The following is a 22,234-nucleotide window of genomic DNA, read 5'->3' on the forward strand; positions in this document are numbered from 1 at the left end:
CAGCACAAAAGCCGCTTAAGACAACTTAACTTATGGGGATTATGAAAATAACCATAACTTACTTTTCTCTTTACATAATATGCTTATGTTATATACTTTATGTCTGACCATTACAGAATATGCTTATGTTATATTATATACTTTATGTCTGACCATTACAGAATATGCTTATGTTATATTATATACTTTATGTCTCACCATTACATAACATGCTTATGTTATATACTATATGTCTGACCATTACAGAATATGGTTATGTTATATACTTTATGTCTGACCATTACAGAATATGCTTATGTTATATACTTTATGTCTGACCAGAAGCGTGTCCTGCAGGTCTTGTATATCACAAAGCTGCAATCTGTGTGAGCTACGGTATGGGTACATGGATGTACACAATAAAGGCAGAAGTGCAGATGCTTCTATAGGAGCGGACTCTAAACTCCCTGGGTGAGAGCTTGAAATCAGGACACACAATGGAGGTGTGAGAATGAGCAATTTCATCAGTTCTCAGACCAAGCCCACATATACAGTGCCCAGCACTGAGCAGGCGCCAAGGATGAGGAGTTATAAAGACAGAACAAGACACAGACGATAGGAGGCTAGGAGGATAAATGTGCAGGCTTATGTGTCATTAATACATCCCACCCAAAGCTGAAAAAATAAGTAGGGATTTAAATTTGTGGGCATGGTGCGATGTGCTGCTGGAAAACTTTGTGATACAGGGTGCGAGTAGAAATTAGCAAAGATACTTGTTACGGTTCTAAATAAGTGACTTATAATGAAGAATATCGCAGAGATGCCAATTAGGGACTCCAAAAACAGATCACAAGTTGCATGAGTAAAATTGCAGGGATATAATATACTGCTAGACTACCATTATGGGGCTGATTCTGCGTCGCAAGGATCACGCGGATTATTGCAGGCTGTCTACGATTCGCCAAAGAAAGAAACTGGCCAAATCAGGTATCCGCATAGGGACACAGTTTTCTAGTGGCATCTGTCAGCGGACCTTAATTTCTGTATGGTAACGGGACCCAACTCACCTGTCTTGTGGGAGTGTCATGGGAGTGTTGTGGGCGTGTAAGTCGACTTCCTTGTGCCATCGCAATGTGCGTACAAAGATGGGACGTCTGTTTCAGCCGGATAGTTTGCACCTAGCATGGGGCTGGGGTAAGTCCCAATACTAATGGCTGCGGATGTAAGAACAGTGGGCGAGAGACTTCTATGAGATCGCATGGATTTCTACTATACAAAAGCAGATTATTGCATAAACTAGTGAGCAGACTGCCACATGCGCACGGAAAAGTGGCCGCAAATGCGTCAGAAACAGACCCTATGTGAGAAACTAATGCACAGCGTTCACAGAGCAGAAAGTCTACTTTCTACATTACAATTGTCACTGAAGAAATGAAATCAATCATAACTGGTTCAGTAAACATTCACATAAGAGGGCATGAAAATCCAAACTATTTAACTTTACAGTTAAATGTAACATGCGAATGGCACGCTAGCAAAAGTAAACACAAGACGTTTCACTCTGGCAATTATATTATAATTGATTAAAGTATATGTAAATCTCCGGCCTAAGTGTTCTAATTTCTCACCATTAACGACAACACAACTGTGGGAGCACAGCAGAGGACATGTCACTTAGTGCATGGCATGTTCTACATTTCTAAAGGCCAATTATATCTCCCCTGTCAGGGAGCAGCATGTCTGACTGAGCCTGAGAATCCCTCCTGTTTTGTGTGCGGCTCTCTTTGTTTCCCCTTCCTTTTAACAAAGAGCTACAAAAGATTTTTTTCCCCCCATGAAAAAAAGAGAAGTTCCCTGATAGCCTGTTTATAACTCCCCCTTCTCTCTCACCCCACAGAGCTCCTCAATGACTGGGAACTGCGTGAATAGCGGATATGCGGCTGGTCTCGTGGACTTAACAAGAGATTGTGAATGAGGCAGCAGTCCTAACAGCAGGTGCTGCCCCACCACCCCCACCACCTGATCGGCCAGCTTTAGTAATCCACGCACCATCTGTTATATGGAGGGAGCTGTGTCCTCTCTCTCTCAGACAGTTCACATACTAAAGACAAAGTGGATCATTGGCAGATGGAGCTCAGACTATCAGAAGAGGGGAGGACACAGAAGAACGTGATGGTGCCTATTAACTTCACGCTGTCAGTGACTTTGTTTATTTAGAGTCTTATTGTAGCCACATCCCATGTTACAGGCACATGCCAAGCAAAACACTTGAAAAGATTAACTATAGATCTATAGTGCAAACAGCAACTACCCAAAGTAATATTTTTGCTTTTCTGAAATACTAAATTTAAACTGGAAAAATGACACAAGTCTTTCTTCCCACTGCCAACGTTTATGTGGCATTACATGGAGGAAACTAAGCGGCACAGATTTCAATCACTATAAGGCCAGTTAAACACCATCAGCCGTCATTGCTATGACGATTGGAATTGCTCTCTGAAGGTTTCAGAATTACAGGGGTTATTTAATGAGAAAAAGAGTTATTTTATCAGGGTTATAATTCTGGTGTGAGATCACCACCTGGACTAGTGACAAAATAGAGATGGGAATATAGGATTATTGATCCAAGTACCCCATGAAGTGGCCACTGACTTTGTGCATCCATTGTCAGTAAAAAGGAAGGTCTATATGCACGGTTCATTTTACAGTACCTGTTGTCATTATTTTTACTACTTTATATTGTGCTCATGGGTCTGGGATGTTAGTCACCGTATTTTTCCAGAGGATAATCGTTTTTAAGGTAATAGGTTTGTATATTTTGTGGGTCTCTCTCAGAATAAAAATGCACCCGATTTGGAAATAAAAACAAAATCTGTTTGCATAGAGAGCCCACTTGTCAACAGGAACAAGGACTTATTTGCTGATATGTACTTTTTAACATGTTACATTACATTGTTCTATGACAATTAATCCACAATAATAAGATTACAGACAATTGTTCAAGTACCAATTGGTCCTCCTTCTCCAGATGTGGTCTACAGCTTTCTCTATACAACACTACTACTATCCTAACTAGCAGTTTAACTGTAACCCCACCCCAACAGCCTCTCCTATTCATAGTTTTAACCGCTCAAGACTAATCCTAAAGTTCCCCCAAGCTTACACACACACACTCCTTCCCGTGCTCTGCTTAAATGTATACACATCTCACCGTTATCGAAGCCTAAACTCCCCACTGCCAGCAATATGTACATAGCGTAGGAGTCTTGCATCTGTCAGGTGTGCAGGTGGTTTATATAAATATATATTCTCCAATTCAAGCAACGAGGATTTATTATTCTGAACCTCATTTTCTGCTGTTTCTGTACAGCAAGTGCTTTCTTACAGAGCCTGCTGCGTGGGTGGGGTAAGTACTGCTTTAATGACAGGATGAAGTAAGTGCAAACCTTCTATAGCTTCAGTTGTACTTATTAACTCTTGTTTTTTCCATTAGTTGGCATGGTACAGAGGCTGAAATCATAAAATTCCTATTTCAGGAACAGTGCTCCATGACGCCATTACAGGAATCTTTATTTCCTGAAATAACATTACTGGGATCTGTCCCAACCAAAAGGGTTCTTCTGGTTCCAAATACGATGTTCATACACTTAGAATAGAATATGGCACGCTGAGAACATTGGCTCCATCAGTTTGCCCACTTTTACCAGAATTATGCTTTATGAATAGAACTCTGATGTAGTTGGTATTAAAATTCAGACATGGACTATTAAGGTAAAATATATTGTTCAATGTAAATGATAGATATAATATATATATATATATATATATATATATATTATATCTTATATATACATACATGCATGCACAAATTCCAATGGGTCTGGCTCTCTCAGTATGATATCAAATTGTCTTGGTGACCGCGTAAATATGAAGTATACTTATCCAGAGGACTCGGCATTTGGGAACTTTTCAGCAGTCTTTAATAATTCAACATACAGATAGCAACGTCTCAGAGCCTCCACACAACTGCTGATGACTGTGCCGGTTGTGTAGAGGCATCAATGTGTTGTTATGTTATGTGTATATACACATGCATACACATACACAGTATATATTTATTGTGAGGCAATATGTTTTTGGCAGCAAGTGCAGCAGACTTCCAGTGATTTATTCCGTATATGAGAACATCACAACCACCCTTTGCAGCAAATGGCCTGGTTCCATTTGCTGATTGCAGGCAACGTGTTTAAACAACTGTAACTTGTTTACAAGTTGTGTAAAAGTACCAAAACCTTGACAGATTGTGCAAGTAGTTGTCTTACGAGAATGGCTGCACCAAGAGGTGATAATGTTCAATAGTTCAACATTATTCCATGGTTCTCACAGGCAAAAGGAGATTTAGGTAACTCTGTTTCCTGCCTGTTCTGCATCTGCTGATTCTGGGCACTGACATTCACCTATGTGACACACTAGTGACCTGATCTATTCAACACTGGCTCCAACATGTTTCAATACACTTTCACTTGAAATTTGTTTTAAGTCACAAAAACTTGTTTAAGTTTTTTGAACACAGGGATATTTTGTTCTCTAATGTTTATTACCCATTCCTGGTCACCTCAGCCTGTAAAATAAATGTATTGACTTATTGGTCAAACATTCATTAATAAATCAATGTTTTAGAGGATGTTTTCATCATCATCATTTGGTGTGTCAATAAAAAGTCAGAATAATAAATATCAGAAGAGAACAGATTTTTATTTATATTTAAAATAGCCAATTTGTATAAATACATTTTATACAAGGATTGATGGTTCATTAAAGAATAGTCATACTTGCCTACTTAAAGCATTGTGAAAGCATCACCTATGAGCATGGCGGTAAAGTGGACGTGTGCTACTACATCTGATAAGTGTGTCAAAAAATTGATTTACACCCAAGTAAATGAGCCCTAAAGCAGTTAGTAAGATCTACATGTTGATGAAAACACACTGATACTTTTCAGAAAATACATGAAGCCATAGGGATCATTGTGCCTTATAACCAATGCAGGAAATGGTACATATACCATTTGAATGTATACATCTTGGATTTCTTTTTTTTACCCCCCAAGTATATAAAAGCTATATAATGGGGGTAAGGTGCAATCAGGAATACTCTGAGATTGCTACTATTTCAGGGAGTCTCCCTAACATTCATGGAAAGTTGGCAAGTATGGTAATTGTATACCATTAGCTTGCCAAAGAAGTGCAAAACAATCGACTTGCTTATAACTAGTTAGAAGAAAAATATTGTATATCTCTTATCAAGATCATTTGAGCTTGGACTGTACAAACAGGTCAGAACAATATTTGACCATGACTACCTAATGACTGACTTGAAACTATCTTACGTTTAAACAAGTAGAAATCCATCCACTTCTAATTTTGGTTTAAAAAACTAAAAGCCCAAACAACCTTTTATAAAAGGCCACTAGCTATGCATAATTAGCTTAGCATGATGGATGCTCCTCCCTGCAATTAGACGCTTGGTGGGCGACCAATACTCACCGTGGTTATGAACCGATACATGGGTTGCCGCCTCTCTGTATATTTCACTGTGATGGGGCTGAGATCATACCGAAACCAGATGGCGGGGATAATTCGTCCTGTGTGGCTGTATGCTACATATTCCTAGACGATTTATAGAAAGTCAATTTAATAAGGATTGAAAGCAATTACAGAGGTACACAGAAACATCTTGCTATAACTTCTTAATTCTCTGCACACATGCCCTGTAGAGCACTGATACCGATGGTCAAGAGCTCTTATTGGTAAATCAAAAGACTGGACAAGAAATAATTTCACATTTAGAAGAGAGCAGGAGCAATAGAACTGTATACGGTCTCACCGTGATTAGTGATTATGTAAATAACCGAGGCCTTCTATTGTTATCTGAGGATTACATTGGACTTGAATTATGTAACTATTTTGGAATTTTGTTTTCTGTAAGAAGTCTGCCTTTTCGTCTCTTGCCTGCTGGCAACAACCACCTTCTGTGCAATTTAATAAAACTTACATCATCCTTTTAGATCAGACACTCAATGTTGCCAACCCCACTGCCAGCCATCATTCTGCAGACAGGGCCTACCTTATTAGCTACAGTGTACTGGTAAGAAAACTTCTGCTTGCCACTCGAGTCTTCATATACAGTTGGCACGATCTTTAAGATGTAATCATGGGAAGCCAGAGCTGTGTGAGTAATAAAGGCCAGTGAAAATCAATAAAATGTCATTAAATACACCTGTGCGCGCTTGGAAGCTAGAATCATGATCACATGCATTACAATGATGAAACAAGAGACAAACACAATTCATTGAAAATAAACAAAATTAAAATCAGGGAAGGTACAAGGCTTCAGTATGAATTGGTCATAAGAAAAAAAATCCAGTTTAAATTCTTAGCTGCAAGTGGTTCTCCTGAATGGAAGGAGACAATGACCGTTGTACAGTATGGGAACATTGCTCACATGTGAACATTGAAACTAAAATCACAGCAACCAATTAGATATTTGTAGCCATTGATTTATATAGTACAGTATAGTATACAATTGCGGATGGGTGGGTATTGTTCTAATACACAATTAGATCTTTAAACAAGGTTTGTAAATTATAGGGGAAAAAGATAATTAAAAAAGCATCTGCGCATCACAATATCAATTTATTGCAATAAAAATAAGTTGGAAAATGTACAGATATTTTCTTAGAAAGCATCAACGCCATGGAATACTGGGATATTGTATTCATATTAAAGTTGTAAGAGACTGTTTATAATTCATTAAATAAGTCAGACGAGTCCCTGGAGAAAATAGCCAATGTATCTGGTTTGCAGTGATCTGACCATCAGACTTTGGACAACATTCTTTAGGTCACATCCAGGGATGTGCCACTTGTTCAGCCCAGCAATTCCTGCTGTTTTAAAACTTTGGACAAAATGTACTAAGCCGCGTGTTCTAAACCCCGGCGGTTTGATTGCAGGTTCTAATCCCTGGGGGTTTGGTGGCGGTTTGTTAATGACAGGCCTGTTCTATTATATTCTAAAATGTGTTTTGACGGCGGTTCTGGCCTTAGTAAATCTGCGGATAACAAAACCACCGCGAAACCGCCGGGGTTTAGAGCCCGCCGCTTAGTAAATTTTGCCCTTTGGGTGTCAAACACATTTATACTTCTGCTTTACACGTCAAGATTCACCAGCACTGGTTACTATAAAAAGTTCTTATAATATAAAGAGCACAACTTCTATATCATAGACACATATTGGAGTGGGAATCAGGGTGTGATACTTCTAACATATGACCCAGGAAGGGTGACTAGTGAATTCACCAGGTATAAATTAAAGTGGTCTTCTAAGGGACAGGAATCCTGGTCCAGCAGATGGATGAGAACAAATTATATACTGTAAACCATCTGAAGATGACAATCAACAGGACCACCATGATTGTTCCCTTACTTAACCCATGACACAGAGATGGTAAATAATATACTGCACAAGAGAGGCCCAATGATTTATAGAAGTATGCAGAAGTTTTTAGTTCAAATGAATTGAGGCAGCGGCTCTCAGGCTCAACCCTCATGTTTTCCCAACAGATTATGTGCATGATTAACCACTTGCCTGCCACAAACAGATGGCTGCGGGCGCAGCCAAGAGAGTTTCACCTGACACGGCTGCATCCCATGTGTCCTCATCTATATGGAGGAAATCCGTTCTCCACATGTTCTCCTGCTACAACCCTCTGGGAGTGATACTGTGGTCTGTGACCACCGACATCACTCCTGAAATTGCGCACCAGAAAGCTGTGCGAACATCACTCTGGGACACATGCACTATGTATGCGAGGAGGGGAACATAATTGGGCAGGAAGAGGGGGGGGGGAAAGCAATATAAAAATACAAATTAACATACAGTGACACATGGGGAGGAGAGGGCACCAATACAGTGGAGGCCCATTGCTACTGGGAGTGGGGGGTGATATTGCTGGGGATCTTTTGCCACTGGGGGAGCCATTTCTGATGGGGTCATTGGAGGTGATTTTACAATGGGAGCCTGTGGAAACAGGGGGGGTGCAAAATACCAATTAGGTATGTTTTTCTAAAAAAATAATAATAAATAATTAAAAAAAAAAAAAAAAAATACATTGGAAAACTTTAATTAAAAAAAAAAAAAAAAAAAAAAAACAATTTCTAACTGGTTTCTGGGAAAGACTATTATTAGTTAAGTGGTTAAAGAAATCCACAAAGCATGACCTGTTGAGTATTAAGGTATGTGAGCCTCTATGAAGTGACCTGGAGTGCAGCAGAGATGTAAGGTGGCGCACACCGTAAATGTTCACATATGTTTACCAACATTGAATGCTGTATCCAATGTATTCAATAAAGATATGAATAAGCCATATGCAAGGACTTCATATCATAGGGAAGTCTCCTTTGTCGTTGCTACAGGAGCCTCACATTGCTACCTTGTACTGCTGGGGTACCCTATTCCTTTATCTACAGTGATGATCATGATACTGCCTTTGTTATATGCAGTATAACGTCTCCTGAAATACCAGGCTTTGCTGTGAGCATTCCAATTGCCTACATATTGTTGTTTAATAAGATTTTTCTTGAATCGAACTTAAAGAATACAGAACATTTTAAAGCTTTCATGATTTACGGTCTCTCTCTAGAGTGCAAAGATCCCATTATAAAACTGCATACACACACAACGATTTTGTTACCAACGATTTTATGAACGATTTTCTGTGAGATTATCTGTCAGATTTTTTAAAGTGTAATGAATGATTTTTTTGCACTACAAACGATTTTTGCATATTCCCTTAATGAAAATCGTTGAGTTGACAAGTCTGACTGAACTACAAACGTGAACACGCATGAACGATAATCGTTCATCGTTGTCACTCAGAAAGTGAACGATTTTTTCAATGATTGAACGATATCGTTAACTATAATCGTTCAAAAAATCGTTGTGTGTATGCACCTTTAGAGTTAAGGTAGTCATTTTAAATTTGTGAATTTTATGGTAAACTGTACGTACGATTGGAAGAGAGTCGGTCTGCTCCTGCCAGAGCATTGAAGGCACCATGAATGTTTGTAACCTATAAGGAGACACAAATGGGAGGATCTTTGTTAGAGAAAAGGCTAAATAAAGAACTACATACATCAAAAATGTCATTTAAATCTGCAATGAACTTTTAAATAGGATCTCACTTAGGGAATGGATGTAATTTGTGCCTGAAACAAAAGTTGGTATAAGAATCAATTGATTTCTGCAAGTATAGTAGTTATAAATGGGTTCTTCAAGGAATGGAAACTACCTCTGTCCCCCCCCACAGCCCTCTAGAATGTAAGGTATTATGAGCAGGGCCCCCTCTCTCTTAAACCAACTATGTACTCGGCAGCTTTTAATTATGCAGATCTGTATAGTTATGTTCTTCTATGTAACTTGTGGCTTTGTGGGTGCGCTGTGGCAAAACTTTATAGTTTTAATGCTGCTTTGTTCCTCCAGTGTGTATGAAGCTGCGGGACCCTTGTTACATTTTAGAAATAAGTGATAAAGATATTAGAAGTGATAACTGCATAAAAGCAAAAAAAACTATTACCTATGCTCATCAATTTCCCTTTATAATGCCCATAAAATATATATTTTTAAAGAATAAGCTACTAAAAAAAAAACCTATTTGGAATGTAGTCAATAGGTCGGCAATCTTAAAACACCGATATCACAATGTTGTGAGTTATGAAGTAGACATTGTTATGATTGTTAAAATCTCAGAATGTGAAAAGGTGAAATGTCAACACTGTCAAAATGCCCACATTGGGATTAGGCCCCAAGGGCTAGGGTTAGGTTGGTGAGTGAAGGGAAGGGGGTTGGGTGAGTGGTGTTAAGATTAGGCACTTACACGTCGACACTTCATCTACATGACGACAGTCGGCATGATCAACGTCAACATTATGATCATGTCGACGTAATGAACATCGACATTATGAATGTCAACATTCCATACCCAACTCATTTATTTAAAAACAATTTATTTTCTTCAGTAGTGTAAAAACTAGACATCATACCCAGTAAAAAGCATAGATTACGTTTAGCAAAATACTGATTCAGAGATTGACGCTAATGCGATTGCAGTTGCGATTAGCTACAGAAAGCAGCAGCGAAAATATGGCAATGAGTCCAAAGAGCACCACAGCATAAGGACGCCCACTTCTGCCTTCTCACATGTGAAAGACGTTGCTTACCTGTGTACACATTGGTAACATCGAAGTACATCGAGCGGTCAGCTTGTCCTTGCGGAAGGTCAGAACTGCCGCAGATTTGGCAGCTCTCCTGACACGCAGAGCTGTGCAGGAGATCGCAAGGGCTAATTTATGCATGCCCAAGTAGTGGCGTTCAGCCGGTCAGACAAGCCTGCGTTCTTATGACCACCACCCGTTACCAGTCCCAAACACTGACAGCCTGCCACTCACTTTGCGATGGATTCCTCTGAGTCCATAATCGCAATGCGATCACTGCGAATGCGCAGTGTGGCTTATACACATGTGCACTGACAATCACTCGATCTGCGTACGTAGTCACAATTGCGCTCATCTCTAAATCAGGCCGTTAGACATTAATGCAATAAAAAGTACAAAAAAAAGATGGCGATGTTTGTAGATCTAAAATTGTTCTCTAATAGGAGGAGCTGGAGCAATGGCATTTCTTGCTAAGGGGTCTATTTACTAAGCAGTGTTAGGAGACAGGAGCTGATTGGCTGGCACCTTATCACTTTTCACTCTAACTGCCATCTCACAGGCTTTGTTTGAAAAATGACAGTTAGGAGCTGATTGGCTGACACCTTATCACTTTTCACTCTGTCTCCTAACACTGCTTAGTAAATAGACCCCTAAATGAGATCTAGGGGCAAGATTAATAACATTACATAAAGAGGTGGAGAGTATGTATTTATGAATATGTTCCTGCCTGGCACAGCCATTGCTACTTGAAATTTGCACCAGCTCAGGAGCTGGAGGAGATCCGGTTTCATCCTATAATAGGGAGACTTTTGCACATTCCAGTTTAGGGGTCAATCTAATTAGTGCGGCCCACTTTTCCGGGATGCCAGGAGCACCACATGATTTTTGGGAGCCTCCCGGCTGTTACTGGAGAGCAGGCAAGTATGTTGTGGAGGAGGGCAGGAAAAGTGGGGTAACCATCCTGGACCCCAAAAAAGTGACAAATGTGTTAGCAGGATCCCACAGAAGACGGTTAGTGGACATTATGGAGAGTACTGCAGGTTTGTAAATGAGGTCAAATGGCTGATTTATGCATTTATGAAAAAAAAAAAACTAATTAAACAAAAAATGCCTAATTAGTTATTAGGGGGGTTGTCCATGGGTTCTGCACTGTGTACCGACATTTTTACCTTAAAATGAAGATTTTCCCTACAATCTCACACCCTCAGGGGTGTGCGTACAAAAAAACAAGATTTTCCTCTGAAGAAAGAAATGAGAGTTTGGAATTGGATTACAACTGCTTTGCAGTGCGAGTTTGTCATGAAAACAGCTCGCACCTAATTGGATTGACTCCTTAGAGTTTTTGGAAGATCTCCCGAATACAGGGATAGCAGACATGCCTCCCAGATTCGCTCACTGACCATGGGGGACTTGATGTCACGATTCAAAATGAATCATTTCACGATGGCTACACCTCTCCCTGCTTAATGGCACCATTTACAGCATTCAGTAGCAGAGGGTGGGGCCAGAGAGGATGATTATAATGTCTACCAGTATGTTCCAGAAGCATTTTAGTGGGAAAAGAGCATAGTTGGACACACATAGCTCAATGTAACAAAAATAAATTGTTTATTAATAATTGACTCACTCTTGCTATTAATTTAAGCCATATAATTCTAAATCTTTCTCGAATGCAATAAAGAAATCATATATAGAATCTGATTGGCTGATCTGGGCAACACCACCTCTTTCTAGAAGCTTTAGTAAATCTACTCCTTGGACTTGAAATGACATTTACTCATATGTACAATTTGCAGGGTTTATTGTGAGCTTTCTCACAAGCCTAGGCGCATATTTAACTTACAGGGAAGCAGGCAGGCACCTTGAAGTGCATTGTTTGGTCCAGTTAGACAGAGTAATGAAAATTTTAAGCGACTAGGAAACTACAGACAGGAGGTATGAAATCCCGGCTGTCAGGAAGCCGGTGCTGGAATCCCGACACCAGTCAGAATCCCGGCGCCGGCACCCCGACGGTAAGTATTGGGGTTGGGTCTAGGCACTAGGGAGAGGGGTGTTTAGATTTAGTCACTAGGGTACTTATCGACAGGTTTCGGTATCCTAACCATAGGCATCTTTAGAATGGGTGCAAGGTGTACAGTGCACACAGACCCCCGGATCCAGGGGGTCCCACACCGCACACCCTGCACCCACAGTTAATAAATACTTAAATCTCCGCAGATTCTGATGTGCTGCTCCGCAGCGCCAAACCGGCGCTGCAGAGCAGCAAAAAAAAAAAAATCCCTGGGAAAATGGCGGCGGCCATTTTCCCAGTGACCTGCCCAGGAAAATTGTTGCGGGGGCCATTTTCCGCGCATGCACAGTAGATTATGACATGTAGACAGAATCTACCACACTAAAGGCCTGATTCAGACCCGCTCGCTAGATGCGTTCACACGCAGCCGTCAGCTGCCAAAGTATGCAAATCCTGCGATCGCAAGGCATTAGCACGCCCACTATGTCTTGGCATGCGATCGTGGTGTGTATAGACGCCCACCAGCCTGTTTTAAGATGCCCACTTTCCCTTAGTAATACACATCATCTCCAGGAAGCGTATGCAACAATCAGTAACAGAGTAACATCGGACCCATAAGCAGCACTTGTGGCTGACCATACCCTACCGCAAGCACTGCGAGTGCTGCTGTGCGTAATTCAGCTATGTGACGTGTATAATGACACTGCGTCTTAATTATGCACACCTCTGAAATGGCGTTAAGACGCACAGACACCTGCTTTTGCACCACCACTCCCCCGCTTCCATCGTCCAACCAGTCACCACCCACAAATGGCTCGTCCTGTCACTTATTCTAGCGAGGCGTCTATGTACAAGGGGCGATCGCATGGACTGGTTCGCGCATGCGCACTGAGTCTTCTACGCACTCGCAGATTTCGAACATCGGCAGCCTAGCGAGCGGGTCTGAATCAGGCCATAAGTGCGCCAACGGAGAGGAGGGGGCCCAAACGGAGGCTGCATATGGGCCCTCTCCTCTCTTAAAATGCCCCTGATCCTAACCCTGTTGGGATGCCTACATTCGTATACAGACTGCTGGGATCCCGAGCGCCGGGATTAGTGCTGCAAATTAATAACTCAATAGATCGTCATAGGAGCAGTATCAGACAGAGCTGTTACTCACAATACAAACTATTGTATAGTTCCCAAGCTGTAACTCACACAGTGAGGGATCTCTACAAGTAGCAGCCACACCTCTATATGCATTAGGTTTATACAGCTGTCTGACGCTATAAAATGGGATCACACATCTTGCCCAATTGGGGAACCGCCAATTTCCTCACAATGGCCCTGTGCTGCCTGTGAGTGTTCCTGGGTGGGTATAACAGTTATATAAGTCACATGGCACAATACACAAACACTGAGTGAGATCATACACTGAGCTCATGCAGGGCTGCAGGAACAAAGCATACTCAGATTTTACTTCTTCCTACGGATGGAAGAAAATTAAAAGTGGTTCAACTTAAAGTAAATATACAGCTTTAATTAATCGATCTTACCACAACCCTAAGCAGCAGCTTCCAACATTGTGCTGGTGACACAATTGCTCAAGGTGATTTTATCACCATAAACTATTCTCTGAATGGATAAAAACAACAGTAAAAAAAACTTCTCTCTTAAGGAAACAGATAGATATTTTGCATGGTTCAAAGAAAGGAAAAGCATATAAACCGAATGCTGTGTGCGCTTAGTTTTATTAATAATAATTAAAATAATATTACCTATTACCAAAAGCTGTTAACGTAAATCTGGTGCAGATCTTCTAGCAATGTTGGGGGGAGATTCACGGCACATGGGATGAAGATGTGTTTAATAAACTGGTAGCCATGTGCATTGTGGCACATAAAGTAATGATGCACCTTTCCTGATTAACTAAATTGAAGTGCCCCCAATACTTATATAGCCGTACCTCCAGTACCCCTTGAAACAGAACCCCCAGTACTCCATGAAATAAAGAGCAGTGCCCTTAGTAGCCAATCAAATTAATAACAGTGCAACTAGTAATAAAAAAAATAAAACCTCCCCTATATAAACATCAGGCTGCCAGTTTTATTAAACCTTACAATTTAAAACCTTGTGCTTTGATGTTAAATACATTTTACATGAACTGTTGCTCCTGTATACAGTATACACAGTAAGGCAGACCAGTGGAGAAGAGAAAGATGAAAGCAGCAGTCTGCAAACAAGCAAGCCTGTTATATCCATATATACATGTCCTATGTATATAGGTTATGTTTGTCTGAATAGCAATTTAGGTCTAGACTCCAATAATTCCCTCCAGCCTTTTATCACACCTATTTAGTATGATGCATTAGATAGCAGAATAGAAGTCGTCTGTCTGATCACTCACCTGTAAAAAATCGCCAAAGCTCAACTTGTGAATGAAGTGACTCATGTCAGGGTTTTGTGGCTGAGCTGTGGCACTGTGTGTGGACACATGGAAGTTTCCAGGCACCTAATTACCAAATGAATATACAATTACACAATCATAGTGAAATTATAACAAACTACATTGTTCAAACACTTTCAGCAGCCTATATAACGAGGGGCCAGTCTATTCAGTCCACCGATTTCAAAGTGCAGCATTCAAGTCTGTAAAATAAAATGACCAATTCCGCAGTATAAAGGAGAATGGCTACAGATATATAAATATAATAGCTGGACCCCCTCCCCACCCAAAAAAAAATAAATCAAACGTAAGACCCCACTCCGTACTGACATTCCCATTTGAAACAGAACATCCACTGCACATACACACAGCAAATGGGTGTACATTCATATCTGCATCAGCCCCAAAGTGTGCATCTTGTGTAAATTCAGTTCAGTAAGAGCAGCCTTTGCAGACCAGCACGTAAGAGCATCAGAGCCGTAGAAGCCGGGCTGGGCGTGGCCTAATTGTGGGAGGTGTGTCCACGCACCCCCATACAATTAAAAAAAATAAAATATTTGCACACTGGGGAGAGGGGTGCTGTGAGCTCCTCTGCCTGGTGTAAATCCAGGGGGGGTGCGTGATCGCTTCCCATCACAGGCAGAGGAGAGGAGACTACTGCTGCTCAGCGGCAGCGAGCAGTCTCCCCTTGGTCTCCTACTGCAGCCCAGCACACATCATCGTGTGCTGGGCTGCTGACAGGTAAGAGGGAGAGGAGGGCATCAGACTCGGACCCCTGCTGGGCCCCTTTAACAAGCCCAGGTAATTAGTACCCGCTACCCCTTTCCCTCGGTGGCCCTGAAGAGCATATATGCCTGTTAGGAGACATATCTTTGCAAATGCTGCACACACAGAGCAGGCCACATTTGGAGATTTACAGCTCTGCATATGTACAATAACACATCATTTTTCGTGCACATTTCTTTTAAGTTACAAACGCACAATTTTCATTGCAACTTTGTATCAACTCTTTCATGCGTTGCTTTTTTTTTTTTTTTACATAGTAGTAACAAAACATTTCCATAATGAAAAAATGTAATAAACCTTACAGACCTCTCTCATGACTGGGATAGTGCTGCCATGTATAGTAAATGTTGTGTTTGTGGTGTGGATAGCTTCAGAAGGAAAATTGCACACAGGGTTAGTGATCCATTGCTAATCACTACCTATATATAAGCGTACATCACAAAATCCCTCCCCGACATAACCAAAGAAACCCCAAGCTTCCCCATAATAGTCTAGTGAGCCAGGGAATTGAGCCAGTCATAGAAGGTGAAACTTGCATAGGTAAATCTACAAGGAATGAAGGAATATATGACATTCTCTCCTTTATGATCTGAGAGTGATGTGTTGTGATTTACTCATGCTGGCACCACTACAAACTCTCCAGGCTGTTATATCAGACAGTAATTAGCTTCTATGGGGCGTTGTACAATTGTGTTGATCTTGTCCCACCCATATTATGCCATAGGCTTTCGCGTAACCCATATACAAGTTCTGTGTACTATTATACAACTCATTCATACATAATTAGCCACCCCGCATATATTATTAGAGGCAATCACAAAGTGTCTGAAACTATCAGAACAGACAACGATTACGTCAGGATCTAAAAATCGCCTCATTGATACAGATCCTAATTTATGCTGTAACTATAGAGTTTAAAGATTACATGTGTTTGGATATAACAGAGAGAGCTGTGTTAGGTAGGCCAAATCATCATTCTACCACAGCAATGGTTGGGGCCTACAGTAAACTCCAGGGTCATTTCCAATGGTAAAAGAGGAATAATTAGTTTATTCAATAAGGAACCTGAATCATAAACAACAATAAGTACAATACCTTATTTATAGTGAAGCGTCCTTGAAACTGGCAGCCATTGCCATTATTCAGTGGAATTTTCATAGAATTATCAATGTGACCAACTTCATGCCTGCCCATTTCATCCTGAATATCCAGTCCTACCACTAACACAAAAAGAACAGTAAATAATTCACGCACACGAGTAAACCGATAACTCAAAAAAGCCCATCATTTTTTGGCTAGTGACAGGACTGATTATTTTTATTTAAAAGAAAAAATTAAGTTGCCAAACAGTTGGAGCAAAAATTCCTGTGTAATTGGAGGATTGCACAGCTGGAAGACCAGGGATAACACTGACAACAATGGGGATGTGTTAAAAACAGTTTTTAAATTTTAATGGTACTAAATATCTCCATCATGTGTTCTATAAATTGATTTGCAGCCAGAGGCATAATGTGGAGGTGCCCAGAGGGTGGTTTTGCCAAAACCATAGCATTTGAGGGTGGTTTTGCCCAAACCAAAACGTGGGGTCCACGCACATCTAGAATACTAATTCACCAGTATTATGTATTGGTCTGTTTTACAGCTTCCAAACCCAAACCATTATCAAACTTCTAATACTAAATGTTTCTCTTCCTCCAAATCATAATACTAACCCACCATGTTGTTTCACTACACCAAAGTCTCAGAGTGCCGCCTCCTTCAAGGTTTCTATGTCTGGAGGAGACATGCCCACTAAGAGCCAGTTACCATTGCATATGACTCGGAGTGCCAGACAGAAAGCTTTTGTGTGTAAGATAGATAGATAGATATATATAGATAGATAGATAGATCTCTATCTATCTATCTACACACACACACATATATACATTCACACACATATACATACATATATATACATATATAGTGTGTATATGGCAGCTCATGCCTCGTCTAAGAATGTCTGTTTGTCTGATTGCGTAGACTCCGGTACCACTGAATTGATTTTGATATGGTTTTCGCCGTTGTGTAGGTAATTTTTCCAGACAGGTTTTAGGCTAAGGATCATCATGATAGGTCGTCAGGGAGCTGTGCTCTCTGCAAGTCTAAATTATTTCCAGCCCTATGCTCCGAAGAGGAGCTTTTGCTGTGAGGAAAGAGAGGAGTCCAGAGCCTGGAGTAAAGAAGGCAGATGCCACCTAAGGAGACCATTAAAAAAGTGCTGGTGTACCTGCTGTTCAGGGACCATTTATGTCTAGTGATCGGTAGAGCTCCCTGTCATCTGGAGAGGCTGCGGCACTGTCCTCAGTGATGAGAATACCGGAGGGCAGTTACTGAAGAGAACAGAGATACCTGCTCAGTACAAGTCCCTAGGGGATGCAGTCAGGAAGCTGATGGTCGAAATGCCGACCGCCGGCTTCCCAAGTGTCTAATCCCGGCAGGGGTCTAATGACAGGCGATCCCGATGCCTGTCATCTTATATATGCCGGGAGCCCAACACCCGGCATACAAAACGAAGGAACGCCGGGCACGGACAGCCGGGGGGGGTGAGGAGTTGGTGGATAGGTTAGGGGCTCCCGGAGGGGGGGGGGGGGGGGGCGGGGGGTTAGGTTTAAGCTGCAGGGAAGGAGGGGGTTAGATTTAGTCACTTAGAGGGTGCCTGACCCTAACCCCCTGTAAGGGAGGGTTAGGGTTAGGATGGGGTTAGGTTAGTAAATAGAAAAAATACTTACCTGTTGGGATCTTCACTGCCGGTGTTCCAGCGTCGGGATTCAAACCGCCGGACAGGCGATATTTCATACCGATCCCGTCCCTAGAGGTTGTTTCTGTGCAGGAGGCATAGCTCAGTACAAGGGAGCTGATGACCAAGTGGCAGAGATCACCAGAGTGCAGCCCACTGAGGGAGGGAGCTGGCTGCCTAGGGAAAGACAGATCACAAACTTCCACCCGAGCGGAGTCGGGTACTGCAGATGCAGATGGATACATACATAAAACACATATTTATATATCACACACACAGTATACATGGTAATGCATTGGCGAAGTCGACAACTAGCTCCTGACTGTTGTACTTGTGGTGAATGTATTTAAGGTGAGACCTACTTTATTAATGTTGTATCACTGATGAAAGAACATGTGTTCTAAAACATTGGAGTAAGTACACTTTGGTCTCTTATTTGAGCTGAGTGCTACCGCTAAAGTTTCTACAGAAGGGTCCCTATTGCACCCTTTTACGGCACCAGGTGTAGTAATTATCAGCAGGAGAGAGCAGACACACCGTTCTCAATAAGCGAGGGGAAAGTCTTCTGTTGTCTTGTCTGTGCAATCCTGAACCCTAAGGACCCTCAGCTCTAACACCCAGGTGCCTCAGTATGGATTCCTACACAGTGGCAGGACCAATGAGACAGCTTTGCTGGCTAAAATAATAAAGTAAAAAAAAAAAAATAGAACTAAAATAATAAAAAGATCACAAACAAGTTGCAATAGCTGAATGGTAAAAAAAAACAATAATTAAAACTTCTAAGCAAATGAACGATGGAAATTTTTTTTTTCAATTATGCTTTATATTCATATATGCCATAGTTTGATAAATATGTTCTGTAATATATGAAATTTGAGTCAACTTTCAAGGACCAGTTCATACATTTTGACTTTGTAATAATTTGTCCCAATTTGTATATAAACAAACTACACCGTGACATGAGAATTGCATGGTTAGGCAATTTGAAGGGGTGTGCTGTACAGTATGTTTGTGTACATAGCTGTACCTTCCAGCTGAGGGGTGTAACTGCAGGAGAACAGCAGCTGTCTTACCTCCCACAGACCAAGAATCAAATTACAATATTGTAATCATGGTACTGAATTCACAGGCACATACAATCCCTTGCCACACATGCACAAATAAGTTCTTAATAGGAGTTCTTGTCAATATTCCTTATACATGTTGCAAGAAAATGTGAACTGATCATCTTACTGGTTTCTGACATTCAAGGGTTATATTCATATAGATCAACATGCAAACATAGAAGACACACTGCAATGAATCATGTTTTGGGTACCAAAAATGCATAAAAATGTGTTTCCTGATTTCAGTCAGGACTATCTGTGTGCAGTTTGTGCATTCTCCATGTGTCCACAAGGGTCTTCTCTGCCTGCTCTGGTTACCTCCCACACTCCAAAGGGAATGGGTATGAAGTCCCGGCGACTGAATAGCCGCCAGTTCATATCCAGACGCCGGCAACCCGAAGGGAGAAGATCCTGACAGGGCTAGTAAGTACCCTATCCCTAATCCACTCCCCCTCTACCCTAACCTCCCCCGTAGGGCCTAACCCTAACACCCCCCCCCAGGGACTCCTAACCCTAAGCCCCCCTTACCGCACCCTAAACCTAACCCTCCCGGGAGGGTGCCTAACCCAGCAAAAGAATTGCACCGCTTGCAGATGGTACAAAATGCAGCTGCCGGGCTATTAACCAACCAGCCCCGTTCCAGCCACAACAGCCATTCTCTACTCCCTTCACTGGCTGCCTGTCAGATGGCGGATCGTTTTCAAGATTGGTTTACTAACTTACAAAGCCCTACATGACCATGGCCCAAGGTACCTGAAGCAGCTTCTGATCCCTTACTGTCCCACTTGATTACTATGATCTGTTGACGAAGGACTATTAACAGTACCTAGAATCTCCCGGAATTCATCTGGGGGTCGTGCTTTCAGCTTTGTGGCTCTGACTCTATGGAGCTTGCTTCCCCGCACAGTTCGAGAAGCCTCCATGCTAGAATCCTTCAAAAATAGAGTCAAAACTTTCCTATTCACCCAAGCATTTCACTAATGTCCATTGTTAAGCTTGTTTTGTATTTTGTGCTGTCAAGGCAAATGTAAAGCACTTGGAGTCCTTTAGGAGAAAAGAGCTATATAAAAGAACATTATTATTATCATGAACATTAGATGAATTGTCACTTTCATACTAGTATTATTTTAGATCTGTGTACAATACTTTGTGAGAAAGTGAGCTCATCAGTTTATAGTATTATTATAAATGTATTGTATAAAAGTATAACATTTTTAACGCCACCTGTTTCGAATAAGAATATTTCACGTTTATGCCTCTTAGGTGACATTTTAATTTTGGGATACGCTGATCTTTAACCCAGAATGTAGCACAGAATGTTAGTCAAGTGTGTAACGTTTATTAGAATTTATAACTGGTAAAAGGAGCAAGTCCGGTGAGACATTATTCCAATATTCTGTGTGCGACCTTGTGAGATTGCACGGCAGATCTGACGATGCAATGTGCGATCAGCGGGGATGCGCATCCGCATCATGATCGTGAGTGGGGGCTCTCGACTAGGACATATTTTACACGATTCATCGAAATCGGGCAAATCTTATAATATATCGTTATGTGTGTAGGCACCTTCAGATTATAGGACAAAGAAAAACAAATGTTGCCACATGTGGTACAAAAATCATGACAGTCCTTGTACATTTCAAATACTCACATTCACAGTTCAGGTTGGGCAGGCTTATGTTCAGGTGCACATCTATTTTACCTCCACTGTCTTTATCAGGGTCGTCTACATACAGCTCATTAACACTGAAAGAGAGGACATGACACAATGTATTATGAGCTGTACCAAGGTCTGTGGAATGATTGCTGGCACTCGCAGTGGTGTGAGCATTAGCAAAACGGCTGCACTGGGGAATTGTTGGAGGGCGGCAGTTGTTACAATGTACACAGAGTGGACCAGCAGACAAAAACTGGGTCTGAGCACAAGGCCTGTGGTCATGAATGTCTGCTGGATGTTTGAGCAAAACTGAAAGTGGGCAGACGCAGGATTTTTAAGGGGGGGTTTACCATACATTATATAAGGAAGGAGGAGGAGGCTTGGCGCCAGGGTCCATCTAAGAGGAGCTGCTGCTTGGCATGCATAGCGGTTCCCTCGGCCATATCTTGTGTAGCTCAGTCGTGCCCGCGGGTGGCCCGCAACCAGTGCAGAGACATAAACAAGGCTGCCTCAGTCTCCGAAAAACAAAATTGGTCTGTCAGGAAGGGGGAGGGGGGTGTACTCAAAACCTCCCTTGTGTGCGCCACTGTGTCCAGTCCCACAGGTGGGGAACAGTGCATGAAATTATGGATAATCTGAATCATGGGCCTCTCAACAAAAAGTACACTGCACATTACATCGTATGGTCTACAGAAGCAGAAAGCCTGTCCTTATGCCATTGCTATCTGCTGCAAACAGGATGAACCTCCTCTAGCTTGATCAGGAACACAGGATTTGAACATTAAATGTTTGGAAATGGGTCATGTGATCTAACAAATCATGTTTTCAAAGACGCCATGCATGTGGGGCGAGGATAAGGAGACAACAGCAGTAAAGCATGGATCCTTCTTGCATTGTCATGACTCTTCAGGCTGGTGGAGGCAACAGAATGGAGATGCAGTTCATCGCATTAGGGTTATTATTCCACACTAAACATACAGTTAGTAGAATCCATGTCTAGTGGAATTCAAGCCATATTAAGGGCAAAAGGTGTCCCAACAAATATAATACTGTACATACAAACATAATTTGGCTCAGCCTATGTTCAATAATTACTTTCAAAGATCCATACATAAATTACGAGACCATATAATTATGAAAATCTACATAAAAATCAAATGTAGAGATGATCTTAATCTAACAGGAAGAATATTAGGGCTATGGGTGTTTAAGGATTTCCACACT

At 41.4% G+C, this 22,234-nt stretch overlaps 1 protein-coding gene across 1 annotated transcript in view; it reads right to left on the minus strand.

The window, feature by feature from the left end:
- ERGIC1 (endoplasmic reticulum-golgi intermediate compartment 1) overlaps positions 1-22,234 on the minus strand; it is a 110,435-nt gene that overhangs the window by 17,798 nt on the left and 70,403 nt on the right. The window contains exons 4-9 of the mRNA XM_088475815.1: positions 21,005-21,099; positions 16,567-16,691; positions 14,647-14,751; positions 9,048-9,108; positions 6,106-6,206; positions 5,526-5,648 (exon numbers count right to left, since the gene is read on the minus strand). Coding sequence (XP_088331941.1) covers positions 5,526-5,648; positions 6,106-6,206; positions 9,048-9,108; positions 14,647-14,751; positions 16,567-16,691; positions 21,005-21,099 — 610 coding nt within the window. The remainder of the gene's footprint in view (positions 1-5,525; positions 5,649-6,105; positions 6,207-9,047; positions 9,109-14,646; positions 14,752-16,566; positions 16,692-21,004; positions 21,100-22,234) is intronic.

This window comes from Taudactylus pleione, unplaced genomic scaffold, assembly GCF_031769625.1.
Source record: "Taudactylus pleione unplaced genomic scaffold, aTauple2 ptg000178l, whole genome shotgun sequence".
Taxonomy (NCBI): Eukaryota; Metazoa; Chordata; class Amphibia; order Anura; family Myobatrachidae; genus Taudactylus; species Taudactylus pleione.